Here is a 15,512-nt window from a genome sequence, read left to right as displayed (position 1 = left end):
CGGAGTTGGTAGGCATGCTTCTGCCTACACCAGCTTACAGTCTAGTGGGGAAGACAGACTTTAATATAAATAAATAAATTACAGATATGTATATCGGTGATGTGAGGCTGCGGGGGTGCCGAATAAACAGTGCAACTCCAAGAGCAAGGGTGATACAGAAGGGAGTGGGAGATGAGGACTTAGTCGGGGAGGCCACTTGAAGAAGATGTGCTTTTAATAATTCTTTGAAGGTGGGGAGGGTGATCATCTGTCGGATATGAAGGAGGAAGGCGTTCCGGGCCTGAGGCAGGATGTGGGTGAGGGGTCGGTGGTGAGATAGACAGATGTGGAATGTTGATGAGGTGTAACGGAGTCACCACAGATCGGGAATAGGAGAGGCCGGCTCACACATGTCGCCCTAAGAAGGACGATGGGCAAAGGGGCAGAGCCTCCTCCGTGACGGAGGGCTTCCCTCAGAAAGACTTGTCTTATGCTGTCGAGTCGACTCCGACCCAGAGCGACTCCGTGGACACGTCTCCCCCAGGACGCCGCACCTCCATCTGCCGTCGTTCTGGTAGCGGATCCATAGAGTTTTTCAGGAAGACAGAAGATTCTGTGCGGTTCCCGAGGGTCATAACTTCGAATGCTCTGCAGACACGGTTCAAGGCCCAGGAAGACCATTCCCCTGGAAAGACAGACGTGGACTTCATTCGGGCGTGTTTATTGAGAGCTTACTGTGCGCGGAACCTTGCACAGAGAGAGACCTGGCCCCAGGAGGCAGGGAAGTCTCATCCCTTCTCTTAGATTAAGTGCAGGTGGCCCAGTGGGCTGAACGTGAGGCAGAACTGTCCCGGAGATAGGGCGAGAGGGATGTGGGGGGAGCGAACCCAATGTGGGATCTCTAAAATCCTCAGTCCGTCTTAAGTCTGGGGTTGTTCAGCTGCTGATCCTCCACCTCCTTCAATCAGTCATATTTACTGAATGCTTACTGTGTGCGGAACACTGTACGAAGCGCTGGGAGAGTAGACTATAACAATAAACGGACACTTTCCCTGCCCACAGTGAGCCGACAGTTTAAAAGGGGGGGAGGTGGACATTAATATAAATAGATGTATTATAGATATTTACAAAGCGGCTATGGGGGCTGGGAGGCGGGATGAATAAAGGGAGCGGGTCAGGGTGACGCAGAAGGAGATGGGCGAAGAGGAAAGGAGGGCTTTGTCAGGGAAGGCCTTCTGAAGAGATGTGACTTCAGTAAGGCTTAGAAACAGGGGGAGAGTAATTGTCTGTTGGATTTGAGGAGGGAGAACACGGGCCTGGAAGTCAGAAGGACGTGGGTTCTAATCCTGTCTCTGCCACATGTCTGCTGGGTGACCTTGGACAAGTCCCATAACTTCTTTGGGTCTCAGTTACCTCATCTGTAAAATGGGGATTAAGAGAGTGAGCCCCATGTGTCCAACCTGCTAAACTTGTATCTACCCAGAATCTAGAACGGTGCTTGGCAAATAATAAGCGCTTAACAAGTACCATAATCATTATTCTTACTGTTCCAGGCCAGAGGCAGGACGTGGGCAAGCGGCCTCTGGTGAATGCTGGGCAGTGGGGGATGGGGGTGTCATCGGACAGGGGAGCAGGGGGGTAAGCACTGGCGAACCGGAGACACGACCACTCCTCCCCTCTCCTCATCTCCTCGCGAGACAGCAGCGGCCTAGAGACCCACGTAGTGCGAGGGATGAGGCGGGTAAGGCACAGGCAGTTGACACAGTTGATTCTCCCGTAGGGCCCAGTGGCCACCGGGCGTTCTGGGGTAAAACACCGACCCCCCGTCCGTCTTCCGGAACATACAGTGACTCAGCTGGCCGCTTAAACCCACGTGGGACAGGGACTGTGTCCAACCTGATTAACTTCTTCCTACCCCAGCACTTAGTACAGAATCTGCTGGCACATAGTCAGCACTTTACAGATGCCATTAAAGAAATGACCTATCCAGCTTCTGTGTGAGCATAAAAGACATAAGAACCGTCATGATTGCATCACGCCAAACTCCGCGCACCTCAAGATTCTCTATCTGACAGTGATAATCAGATTTTTGGAAGAACAACGCACTAGTTACCTTCCTTGACGTTCATCCATCCATCTAACCATCCTAACTTTCCTCTCCATATCCCTAACTTTCCCTCTTGTGATTCATGCTAAACCTCTCACCCATGCATTGATCCAACTTTCCTTGAAACTAGCTCACTGTGGGCAGGGAATATGTCTGTTTATTGTTGACCTCTACTCTCCCAAGTGCTTAGTACAGAGTTCTGCACGCGACAAGTGTTCAATAAATACGTCTGAATGAATGATAGGACACAGTCCTATCATTTGCTAATTCTAATTCCAAGTCATTTGCCAATGAGATGCAGCATGGCCTAGTGGAAAGAACACGGGCCCGGGAGGAAGAGGACCTGGATTCTAATCCCGACTCTGCCACCTGTCTGCTGGATGACCTTGGACAAGTCACTTCATTTCTCTGCCTGTTTCCCCATCTGTAAAATAGGGATTAAGACTGTGAGTCCCATACGGGAAAGGATCTGTGTGCAACCCGATTATCTTGTATCTATCCCAGTGCTTGGCACAGTGTCTGGCACATAGTAAGTGCTGAACAAATACCACAATTATTATTATTAGTAGTAGTGTTAGGAATAATTAATAAAATTAGTAATAATAATAATTCTAGGCTTCCGGATGTCCTGCTGGTTCAGGCCTGGATATTGGATCAGTGCAGCAATCCAGTCTTGTGGGCAGAGCTCGATGTATCTTTCTGCTATCCAGAGTCACTAAAATTTATTTGTAATTTTTGTTAAGTACTTGCTATGTGATAAGCTGTTTACTAAGCACTGGGATAGATACAGTGCAATCAGATCCCGCGTAGTCTCTGCCCCACATGAAGCTCACAGTCTAAGGAGGAGGGAGAATAGATCTTTAATATCCCTTTTACAAGTGAGGAACTGAGGCACAGGAGCATTAAGTGACTCACTCAAGGTCACACAGCAGGCAAATGGTGGAGTCAGGATTAGAACCCGACTCTCCTGACTCACAGGGCCTTCCTCTTTCCATTACTCCTCTCAGGCATGCTTCTCATATTTCTTCTTATGGTCTTCCAAGCTTTCTGATTAAAAAGTTTAAATGATTATACAGTTCTTATTTATTGTGTAATAGTAATAATAATGTTGGTATTTGTTAAACGCTGACTATGTGCCAAGCGCTGGGATAGATAATAGGTAATCGGGTTGTCCTATGTAGGGTTCACAGTCTTCATCCCCATTTAACAGATGAGGTAACTGAGGTATAGAGAAGTTAAGTGATTTGCTCGAGGTCACACAGCTGACGAGTGGCGGAGCTGGGATTAGAACCCTTGACCTCTGACTCCCAAGCCCGGGCTCTTTCCACTGAGTCACGCTGCTTCTCATGTGTAATATGTTCATTATATTATGAATGTAATAGCTCACCCTCCTTTCAGGAGAGAAATGAATTGTGTTGTGGGAGGAGGATGACAAAAATTTCTCTACCACTTGTTTTGTTGAGCTACTCTCTCTCCACTGAGCTCCACTGAACCTTTCTCTTTTGTTATTCGTAATTAAAATGAAGAGAAATAAAAAAAGGCATCCTGACCATTTCTGAAGCATCTTCAGTCTTTTGCTGCCATCATCACTTTCACTGCCATTGCATCAATTATTATGTTGCAATGTTGGGCACGAATTACAATGAAGAGAAGTGTGTAGATACCTTGTATTATCACTATAAATATTTAAATATTTTGTGATGGTGAAGATAATGATGATGATGAAGAAAAAGTGCTTCCCACTCACCCCTCTTTTGCCATTCTGGAACCCATTGTGAAATCAGCCATTGCCAGTATGCATTAAAAATCATGAATTACAGGCGTGAAGACTTTGGTGGAAAGGGAGTCAGAGGGCCTGGGTTCTAATCGTGGCTCTGCCACTTGTCTGTTATGGACCACGGGCAAGTCACTAAAGTTCCTTGTGTCTCAGTTACCTCATCTGTAAAATGGGGATTAAGACTGTGAGTCCCGTGAGGGACTTCAACTGTGTCCAACCTAGAAGAAGAAGCAGCGTGGCTCAGTGGAAAGAGCCCGGGCTTGGGAGTCAGAGGTCATGGGTTCGAATCCCGACTCTGCCTCTTGTCAGCTGTGTGACTGTGGGTGAGTCACTTCACTTCTCTGTGCCTCAGTTCCCTCATCTGAAACCTGTGCAGTTGGGGGTGAAGACTGTGAGCCTCACGTGGGACAACCTCATTCCCCTGTATCTACCCCCGCACTTAGAGCAGTGCTCTGCACGTAGTAAGTGCTTAACATATGCCAACATTAATTGATTAACCTAATTATCTTGTGTTAACCCCAGTGCTTAGTAAAGTGCTTGGGACATAGTAAGACCTTAACAAATACCATTAAAAATAGCAATTAAATACCATTAAAAATAGCAATTAAAAACAAATCCTCCAGTCCTTTCTCCCTCTCCCAGCTCACAGGGAGGCCAGGATCCAACCAAGCTTTCAGGCTGTCCATCCCTTGAACGATCTAAGGAAGCAGTTCACTTCTCTGGAAGTCAGGAAGACCTGGCTAAGTTATATGAGTCCGCAGGCTTGAGATGTGTAAGAAATCTCTGATCTAAACTCTCTGGATTTAAACACTCCATTTCCTTTCTTGAATGGTATTTGTTAAGCACTTCCTATGTGCCAGGCACTGTACTTAGCACTGGGGCATATTCGAGATAATTAGGTTGGATAATTAGGTCCAAATGCTCCAATATTTCCCCTTCGGGAAATCGAGGACAATACCCACTGACTCCCAGACCTGTGTTCTTCTGGGTGGTGCTAACAGTCATATTTTGGGAGATGATGGAAATGAGTGGATCAGGGCACACTTCTTGGGAGAGGTGGGATTTTTAAAACGAGTTTTGATCTTGGCTGAGGTGGACTGCTGATGGGGAAATGGGAGCTTGCTCCTGGAATAAAGGAGAGTCTGTGAAAAGGAATGGAGGCAAGAGGAGAAATCTGAGTGCTGGAATTAACTTTTAAAATTTGGGATCCACAGAGGCTACCTGGGTCCTGGAGGGATCGGAGATGACGGGAAGTACCCCAACTGCACAGGTGGAGCTGCAGCTTATATCGATAAGTGGCTTCTTGGAGAAAATCACATTTATCACTATCCAACTTGTAAGGTAATTTTAAGTTTAGCTTCGATGAACCTGCTGGGTTTCGTTATTGACGATCTTCACGTTTTCCTCCTGATCCATTATCTGATTCGTCGTGGCCTCAGAGAGTCCAATTTGGTGGAGATTCCCAACCCGGTTTACATGGGGTGGCAGACGTTATGACCACCACGTCCTACAGACCTCGTTGGATCTTCAGCTGTGTTTAACTGGGCTTGGGTTTTTGACCCCGGTTAAAAACTCAGAAACTCAGTGTCCCCATCAAAGGGTATCCAGGCTAATAAACAGTTCCCTCTAAGGCATATTTTCAGGTTTGGAGACTTGTCAGACTCAGCATTCCCTAGTTACCCATTAATAAAGGGTGACAAAATTAATGGCAAGGGCTCAGGTCCAGGACTGAGCCAGCTGGGCTCACACCCATCTTTCCATTCCCCAGCTGCCAAATTGCTCTTCTCCTCCTTAAATTGTTTTGGCACGTCATGGTGTTCACGATTCCCACCCATTCCGTGGCTACGGTTTGGGAAGGCAGCGGGACGAGGGCCGTGGGGACCGAATGGTCTCTTCCCCTGTCAGAGTCCTGCTCCCGTAGAAGCCGTCAGAATAGGAAATGAGGAAATCAGAATTGGCTGCTGGTGGCCATAGATGTGGTGGTTCCTTCCCCACCATGTTTTAAATAACTAGCTCATTTGAGAGAATATGGGAAAGAAAGCAGAGAAAACCAAACTCTCACTTGGAAGAGGAGAAAACCCTCACTTCAGCCACAATATAATAATAGAGGTAATAATATTATTTATTAAGTGACCCCTTGGTGTAGTGCACTGCGGTAGGGGCTGAGGAAGTAGAGAATAAAGAAGAGCCACACTCCCCACGCAGAAGAACAACACACCCTAAAGAAGGAGACAGACAAAAATTTATGAGTGGTCAAAATCAATCAGTCGATCAATCAGAGGCATTTATTGAGCACTTATTTTATGCAGAGCACTTTACTAAGTGCTTGGAAGAGTAGATAGTACGTTAGAGTTCCCTGCCCACAAGGAGCTTGCAGTCTAGAGGGGGAGATAGGCATTTCCACTGAGCCACGGAAGCAGCGTGGCACAGTGGAAAGAGCCTGGGCTTCGGAGGCAGAGGTCATGGGTTCGACTCCCGGCTCTGCCACTTGTCAGTTTTGTGATTGTGGACAAGTCACTTCACTTCTCTGTGCCTCAGTTACCTCATCTGTAAAATGGGGATTTACTGTGAGCTTCACGTGGGACAACCTGATTACCCTGTATCTACCCCAGCGCTTAGAACAGTGCTCTGCACATAGTAAGTGCTTAACAAATACCAACATTATTATTATTAATAAGATAAATTACAGATATGCACATTAGTGCTGTAGGACTAAGAGCGGGATGAATATAAAATGCTTAAAGAGCACAGATAATAATAATAATGTTGGTATTTGTTAAGCGCTTTCTATGTGCAGAGCACTGTTCTAAGCGCTGGGGGTGAGGAATCAGGTTGTCCCACGTGAGGCTCACAGTTAATCCTTATTTTACAGATCCAACTCTTCAGTTGGAAGGGCAACTCAGAAAGGAGAGGGAGTAGGGGAAATAAAGGATTAGTTGGGGAAAGCCTCTTCAATATGTGATTTTAGAATTTTAGTACGGCTAGATGTGCTTATAGTAGTTGAACATACAATCAAATAAACATATATGTATATATGTATATAAGAATGCCAAGGATGGGTAGGAATCGATTCACAAATTCTAGTTTTGACCCAAAGTCTCCGTCCTTTGTTTCAGGAACTGTACAAGACGACAGAACCTTTCGATCCCGAAGGTGTCTTGGGCACAATTAACTCCGTGGTGATGGCTTTCTTTGGGCTTCAGGTAGGTTGCAACAGTTGGACACTAGTAGCACTGCACTTCTGACATTTGTTTTCTGTTGGGTTTTTTTTTTTTCAAATGGAGCCATCCAGGTAGGACCGACTTGAAAAGCGATTTGAGATGATCTGACCTTTAGGACGAGGCTATTAGTTGGCTTGGATTGATACCGAGTCCCTACTTTCTGAGGGTACGGTAAAAAAAATAAATAGGTCTGCGTCATTCATTCGAATGACGTAGTCCTCACCAGACCGATGATTTATAACCGTTGGCCTCCGAAGAGATAGTTGAGCTGGGTGAGTCACGGTGGATGTGGGATTTTAATCTCTAAGTACTCCACTTGTGAAGGACCTCACCGGACGCATCAAGAGAAAGAACAGCAAACACGGCGAGAAGAGTATATCTAGGTAACTAATGTACCTGAAGCACCTCCCCGCCACGCACACAGACACCCCATTCATTATCAGTGGAAAAACACTTATATGTTGGAAGCTCATCAAGCAACTCTCCTATCAGCCGTCAGTGGTCTGAGATTTACCAGCTCTCTTCTCTCTGCCTCCTCCCCAAATTCAAACGGTTGATAGGCAGACTTAAAGGAACTCTCTCCTCTCATTGCCTTTGACTTCCTGAAGCAGCGTGGCTTAGTTGAAAGAGCACGGGCTTGGGAGTCAGAGGACGTGGGTTCTAATCTTAGCTCCGCCACTTGTCTGCTGTGTGACCTTGGGCAAGCCACATAACTTTTCTGCGTCTCAGTTACTTCATCTGTAAAAGAGTGATTAAAATTGTGAGCCCCACATGGGACAACCTGATTGGCCTGTATCTACCCCAGGGCTTAGAACAGTGATCGGAACATAGTAAGCGCTTAACAAATGCCAACATTTTCATATATTCAAGCCTTGCACTACAATTTAAACTCGCTTTACAAATAACTGAGCAAATGAACATCTTTTCCATCAATTTCTATTTGGAAAGGCCAAATGGGAAAAAGAGCATTTGGAATAATAATAATAATCGGATTTGCTCAGCACTTACTATGTGCTGGGCATTGTACTAAGCACTGAGATGGATAATAATAATAATAGTATTTATTAAGCACTTACTATGTGCCAGGCACTTGTCTAAGCACTGAGGTGAATACGAGCAGCGTGGCTCAGTGGAAAGAGCACGGGCTTAGGAGTCAGAGGTCATGGGTTCTAATCCCAGCTCCGCCGCTTGTCAGCTGTGTGACTTGGTGCAAGTGACTTAACTTCTCTGTGCCTCAGTTACCTCATCTGGAAAATGGGGATTAAGACTGTGAGCCCCGCATGGGACCTGATTACCGTGTATCTACCCAAGCGCTTAGAACAGTGCTAGGCACATAGTAAGCGCTTAACAAATACCAACATTATTACAAGCATATCGGGGTGGATACAAGCAGATAGGGTTGGGAACAGTCCCTGTCCCAAGTGGGCTCACAATCTCAAACCTCACTTTGCCACTGAGGTAACTGAGGCCCAGCGAAGTGAAGTAACTTGCCCAAGATCCACAGCAGACGAGTGGCAGAGCTGGGATTAGAACGCGTGAGCTTCTGACTCCCAGGCCCGAGCCCTATCCACTACGCCATGCTGCTTCAGATAGGACTTTTGTGTAATTTTTCAGCCAGACTAGATCTGGGCTGCCCACCAGTGGATTCAGGAAGGAAACAAAGCATCCTGGGCACCCTCGACCCCAAATTCTCAACTTGAGGAGAACTACATGTCCAGGACCTGGAGTTTAGAGCACAGGTTGGGGTCGGTCAGTTGGCTAAGAAGCTGGCACAGGAGCCTGTGCCACTCTGAGTTAAAAATAGGGGGAGGGCAGAGGTTGGAGGAGGGAGAAAATAGATAGAAAGTTGGGATTTCCATGACCCCAGGATGTCTTTAACTTCCTCATTCTATGTGCCGCTAGAATATAAGCTTATTGTGGGCAGGGAATCTGCCTGTTTATTTTTACACTGTACTCTCCCAAACACTTAGCACAGTTCTCTGCACACAGTAAATGTTCGGTAAATAGGATGGACTGATCAACTGATAAGCAATTCTTTGTGCCTAGACCTACACGCTTCCCAAGTAAACTAGGCTTATTATCACTTGGCCCTTCCCCCTCATCAATCAATCAATCAATCAGTGGTATTTATTGCGCGCTCACTTCCATTCATTCATTCATTGTATTTATTAAGCACTTACTGTATGCGGAGCACGGTACTAAGCTCTTGGGAGAGTACAATATAATAGACACATTCTCTGCCCAAAATGAGCTACACTCTAAAAGGGGAGAAAGACATTAATATGAATGAATACATAATCCAGAGGGGGAGACCCCATCCCACTGTCACTTGCTGGGCTTTCCTCGCAGCTCTTTTCTTCACCTCCAATCCCATGGCTGTCTTGTGGTCCCTGCCTCCCTATACCCCTGCATCCCTGAATCAACTTCCCTGCAACTTCCCCACTCTCAGTGCCCTCTCCAGCTGGCCTCACACCCCAAAAGTTGAGATTCTACAAACTCCTCCCGAGTAAAGTCTGGTGCCTCTCCTATTTTTTTTTTCCATTTTGAAGAAGCTCCCAGGGCAACTGAGACCGCTAATAATAATAACTACGGTACTTGTTAAGCACTTATTATGCACCAAACACTGTCCTAAGCTCTGGATACAAGTTAAAACAGGATGGACACAGTCCCCGTCTCCCACTGGGCTTCCATTCCTATTTCCCATTTTTCAGATGAGGTACCTGAGGCCCAGAGAAGTTAAGTGACTCACCCAGGGTCACCCAAATAGCAGACACGTAACAGAGTCGGGATTAGAGACAGCTCCTGCTGACTCCCAGGCCTGAGCTCTGTCCACTAAGCCACGCTGCTTCCCAACAAGCCTTTCTTAGACACTCAGAAATCCCAGGGGCAGAAATGAAAGCTGACCCGGCAGGCTCTGGACCCAGAAAAATGTTGCCCTTTCCTCATGGCTTTAGACCACTTGACTCCTGGCCTTTGCCAGGTGGGAAGCATTATCATCAACTTTACCTCCCTTTCCCTTTGCTCTTGGGAAGAGTTGCTGAATATTGGGAAATCCATCGATAAGGCTGGCTAAACCAGTCCTCCTCGCTGTTCCTCCCCACGCTTCCCACTTCCTGTGTGGTTTAAGAAGCAATCCAACAATCTTTCAATCATACTTACTGAGTGCTATTATGCGCAGAGCATGTGCTAAGCACTTAGGAGAATTCAATACAGCGGAGTTGATAGACATGTTCTGTACCCACGAGGAGCTTACAGTCTGGGGGGGAGACAGACATTAAAATAAATTACAGAGATGTATGTTAATGTTGGGGGGGGGGGCGGGACAGGGAATAAAGGGCACAAATCTAAGCGCAAGGGTGAGATGCAAACAAGAAGCCACAGAGTGAAAAGTAAGAAAAAGAACCGACTTGATCATGATTCTGAAGAAGGATGATTGCTCTGTTTCTTGAAAAAGTTGCCTTTTACAAAATAGTGAGATTCTATGGATCTTATCCTCTTATTAGTACAACTTCGGGTTCAGAGACTACCAATCTATACGGACCTTCCGCTCACCAACTTAATAATGTTGGTATTTGTTAAGCGCTTACTATTTGCCGAGCACCGTTCTAAGCACTGGGGTAGACACAGGGGAATCAGGTTGTCCCACGTGGGGCTCACAGTCTCAATCCTCATTTTACAGATGAGGTCACCGAGGCACCGAGAAGTTAAGTGACTTGCCCAAAGTCACACAGCTGAGTGACTATAGTTCACTATAGTTACAACTATAGTTCAGTTTTCTCTTGTCCGAAGGGTCTTCAGCTGGGTGAAAGAGCTGAAGCGATCAATGAAGTTTCCCTTAGGATTTCTCATTTGTTGTTAAGTAGCCTTTAAAAATCAGCTCCTTTTCCCCTCTCCTCTTCTTCTTCCTTTCCCTGTCCCTCTCCCAGGGCTGTCTCTCTCATAAACACACACACTTGCAAAATATTGCCTCATTCGCAAGGTCTTTGCTGAGGCCTGTTTTAATTTTTAAATATGAATGATATAATCTCTAGTGATGCAGTTTTGAAACTTCAGTGCCAACTTGGAGGTGAAGAAAAATGTGACCTGTTAGTAGACAGAAAATGTAAGTGTAAGAGGAAAGCAGCTACTCACGCAGGCTTTGACCTAACTCTGTTTCTGCCTCAAATTCATTCATTCGTTCATTCAATAGTATTTACTGAGCGCTTACTATGTGCAGAGCACTGTACTAAGCGCTTGGAATGTACAAATCGGTAACAGATAGAGACGGTCCCTGCCCTCTGATGGGCTTACGGTCTAATCGGGGGAGACGGACAGACAAGAACAATAGCAAATAAATAGAATCCAGGTGATGTACATCTCATTAACAAAATAAATAGGGTAATGAAAATATATACAGTTGAGCGGATGAGTACGGTGCTGAGGGGAGCGGGGGGGGAGCAGAGGGAAAGGGAGGAAAAGGGGGCTTAGCTGAGGAGAGGTGAAGGGGGGGTAGAGGGGGAGCAGGGGGAGCAGAGGGAGCAGAGGGAAAAGGGGAGTGCAGTCTGGGAAGGCCTCTTGGAGGAGGTGAGCTTTAAGTAGGGTTTTGAAGAGGGGAAGAGAATGAGTTTGGCAGGGGTGAGGAGGGAGGGCGTTCCAGGGCCGTGGGAGGACGCGGCCCGGGGGTCGACGGCGGGACGGGCGAGACCGGGGGACGGTGAGGAGGCGGGCGGCGGAGGAGCGGAGCGTGCGGGGTGGGCGGTGGAAAGAGAGGAGGGAGGAGAGGTAGGAGGGGGCGACTCACCCAAGGCAAGGGGTGGAGCTGAGACTAGAACCCAGATCTCCTGACTCCCAGGACGATACATTTTCTACTAGGCCACACTGCTTTCCTTTAGTCAGTCAGGTCCCCATTTCTTCCTGCCCTACCCAAACCTTAGAAAGTCCCATTTCTTTTGGGCAGGGAATGTGTCCGTTATAGTGTTGGATTGTATTCTCCCTAGCGCTTAGTACAGTGCTCTGCATAGAGTAAGCACTCATAAATATGATTGACTGACTGATTGATGGACTCCCCCACCCCCAGGCCTACGCCTGCTCCAATCAGGACCAGAGGTCAGACCTCCTTCCCGTCCTCCCCATCCCCATTCTCTTTAAGGAGAACATGGTGGGGTTTGGGGTGGGGAAGGGCATAAGGGAGCTGCCGTGCTCACCCCAGCCCCAGTTGGGGTGGCCAGGGTTGAGTTGGACCTGCTGAGGCAGCAGGGAGAAGGCCTGAATGAGGAAGACTGGGACTGTTTTTTTTTTAAAAAAAGAACCTGGTCAAGAGAAGCAGTGTCACCTAGTGATTAGAGCCTCATCCTGGAAGTCAGAAGGACCTGGGTTCAAATCCCGGCTTGACCACCTGTCCGCTGTGTAACCTTGGGCAAGTCACATCACTCCTCTGGATCTCAGGTCTCTCATCTGTAAAATGAGGATTAAGACTGTGAGGCCTATGTGGGACAGGGACCGGGTCCGACCTGATTACCTCGTATCTACCCCAGAGTTTAGAACAGCGCCTGGCACATAGTAAGCACTTAACAAACACCATCGTTATTATTATTGTTGTTAAGGAGGCATCAGTTGCGGGGGGGGGCTCTCCCGAGAGCTACGGGGCAGAGGGATGGGTTTTAAAAAAGGGTTCTAGGAGGAGGTGGGTAAAGGGGGGGTGTTGAGCCTGGGGAATGCAGGGAGAGAGCGGGGCGATGCAAGGAAAAAAAAAAGACTTAACCAAAACTTTTTTATATCGCTCGGACAGCTAGCAAAGCTGACCCTCTGTTACAAACCCCCGCCCCCCAGCAGAAGACCTTCCACTATCCTGGCACATTCTCTCCATTACCTACCAGATCCTCATTCTCCTTGAGGCTCCCCTTATTTATAAATAGTTCCGAAAGTCTTCTGCAGTACGCTTACATGGGGGAGGAACATGTTTTGCTCCCACTGTGCTCTCCTAAGTGCTTAGTACAGTGTGTTGCGCTCAGTTGACCCTCAGTAAATACAGTTACTACAATTGTTACTAGACCTAGGTTCTAATCCCAACTCTGCCAACCTGCCTGCAGCATGATCTTGGGCAAGTCGCTTGACTTCTCTGTGCCTCAGTTTCCTCGTCTGTAAAATGGGGATGAAATACTTGTTCTCTATCTCTTTAGACTGTGAGACCCTTGTGGAACAGGGACTGTGTCTGACCTGATTATATTTTATCTATCCCAGCACTTACTACATTGTTTGGCACATAGCAGTTATTCAGTAGCAGAATTATTATCATCATCATCATCATTTCATTATTATTACTATTACTAGTTCTATGAGGCCCAAGGGTGCAAAAAGAAAACCGTTTTTCCATGCCAAATGGATGAGACTGTTGACAGAAAATAAAGGGAATCCCACAGTTTCTGATTCATGTCTGGGCAAATCTCTACAGTTCAAGGTGGAAGCAGCATGGCCTAGTGCAAAGAGCACAGGCCTGGGAGTCAGAAGATCTGGGTTTTAATTCCAACTCTGCCATTTATCTGCTATATGACCTTGGACAAGTCACTTAACTTCACTGTACCTCAGTTACTTCATCTGTGAAATGGAGATGAAGACTGTGTCCAAACCGATTAGCTCGTATCGAGCCCAGGGCTTAGAACAGTGCCTGGCACATAATGAGCACTTAACAAATACCACCCAAAAGAGTGTCTTTTGTTTTTGACAACAATCAATCAAACAATTGTATTTATTGAGGACTTACTCAATGCGGAACACTGTACTAAGCTCTTGGGAGAGTAAAGAACAGAGTTGGTAGACAGGTTCCCTATCCACCAAGCCTATTCACCATCAGTCCTACTCTAGTGACTCCATAATAATGTTGGTATTTGTTAAGCGCTTACTATGTGCAGAGCACTGTTCTAAGCGCTGGGGTAGATACAGGGTAATCAGGTCGTCCCACGTGAGGCTCACAGTTAATCCCCATTTGACAGATGAGGTCACTGAGGCACAGAGAAGTGAAGTGACTTGCCCACAGTCACACAGCTGACAAGTGGCAGAGCCGGGATTCGAACCCATGACCTCTGACTCCCAAGCCCGGGCTCTTTCCACTGAGCCACCAGGCTCACCTCTGGCACAACATCCAAGAGCACAACGGCATGGAACAAACTTTCCTCTGGGACTTAACTTCACTCAGAACCTTTGACATCCTAATCATCACCCCACTGTTTAGTCCAGGGAACCAGGTTGCTCTTTTATTGATTATAGTCAGAAAGGCATTCCTGTGATCCCTGCCAGATGGAGGCAGGGAACCACAGTGGATACAATTTAATGAAGAGAGGGATAAAAACAGGAAGACAGTGACTGGAGATTCCAGAAAAAGACTTTCTAGCTAAATGTATCCTGCTCAACTCTAGGAAGCGGGTTGGGATCCAGTACAATGAGTAAGAGAGTGGGAGGCCTTTAGCCATTTGGCTATAATCTAGCCATTGCTAAGGTCATTTTATTAGATAGCATAATTCCTTTTAATAATAATAGTAATAAAGTTGGTATTTGTTAAGCGCTTACTATGTGCAGAGCACTGTTCTAAGCGCTGAGGAGATACAGGGTCATCAGGTCGTCCCACGTGAGGCTCACAGTTAATCCCCATTTTACAGATGAGGGAACTGAGGCCCAGAGAAGTGAAGTGACTTGCCCACAGTCACACAGCTGACAAGGGGCAGAGTCGGGAGTCGAACCCATGACCTCCGACTCCAAAGCCCAGGCTCTTTCCACTGAGCCACGCTGCTCAATGACTTGCCCACAGTCACACAGCTAAGTGGCAGAGCCGGAATTCAAACTCATGACCTCTGACTCCCAAGCCCAGGCTCTTTCCACTAAGCCACGCTGCTTCTGAAAGAGCAGAATGCTGACCAACGTCAAACTTGTAGTCAAATTAGCCCCTGCTATTTACAAAGGAGACTTCTCAGTGGCCGAAACCGTGGGGTTTTTTTTGGCATTCATGACTTTTTTTAATCCTATGAGTCCTGTCTCATCTCGATATCACCTTTGAAGTCATTTGGAACCAGAGCTGTCAAGGACGTGTTGTGCCCTTCAGTTCGCTCAGCTCCAAAATCTACTTTTTCTTCTACAGAAAAAAAAAAAATATTCTGTTTTCTAAATCGATAAAGCCAGGAAGGCTCAGGAGAGGAGATGATAAACCTTCCTGGTTGCAGGAATCTAAATGTCATTCATTTTGAATTCTCATCAGTAGGAAATGACTTCAGCCACTAAATGTCCTTAGTAAAAGAATAATGACCGATGAGAAATCTGGCATGTGCCTCCTTTAACTATTTTGCTTTCACTTTGCAGCCTTAAGTATTTCCCTTCTCCAGTTCTGTGAAAAATCTTGAACAAATTCCCAAGGGCAGGGAGTTCAATTGTTGCCACGCTTGAGTTGAAGACAGTCACAATT

General features: G+C 46.6%; 1 protein-coding gene across 1 annotated transcript in view; it reads left to right on the top strand.

Moving 5' to 3' along the window:
* LOC100681967 (heparan-alpha-glucosaminide N-acetyltransferase-like) overlaps window positions 1-15,512 on the top strand; it is a 377,018-nt gene that overhangs the window by 300,215 nt on the left and 61,291 nt on the right. Inside the window, 2 exon segments of the mRNA XM_029059391.2 lie at window positions 5,078-5,204; window positions 6,980-7,066. Coding sequence (XP_028915224.1) covers window positions 5,078-5,204; window positions 6,980-7,066 — 214 coding nt within the window.

This window comes from Ornithorhynchus anatinus, chromosome 3 (assembly GCF_004115215.2).
Source record: "Ornithorhynchus anatinus isolate Pmale09 chromosome 3, mOrnAna1.pri.v4, whole genome shotgun sequence".
In the NCBI taxonomy this organism is placed as follows: domain Eukaryota; kingdom Metazoa; phylum Chordata; class Mammalia; order Monotremata; family Ornithorhynchidae; genus Ornithorhynchus; species Ornithorhynchus anatinus.
Note: the sequence above shows the minus strand (reverse complement) of the source record. Positions and strands in the feature narration are given on the sequence as shown.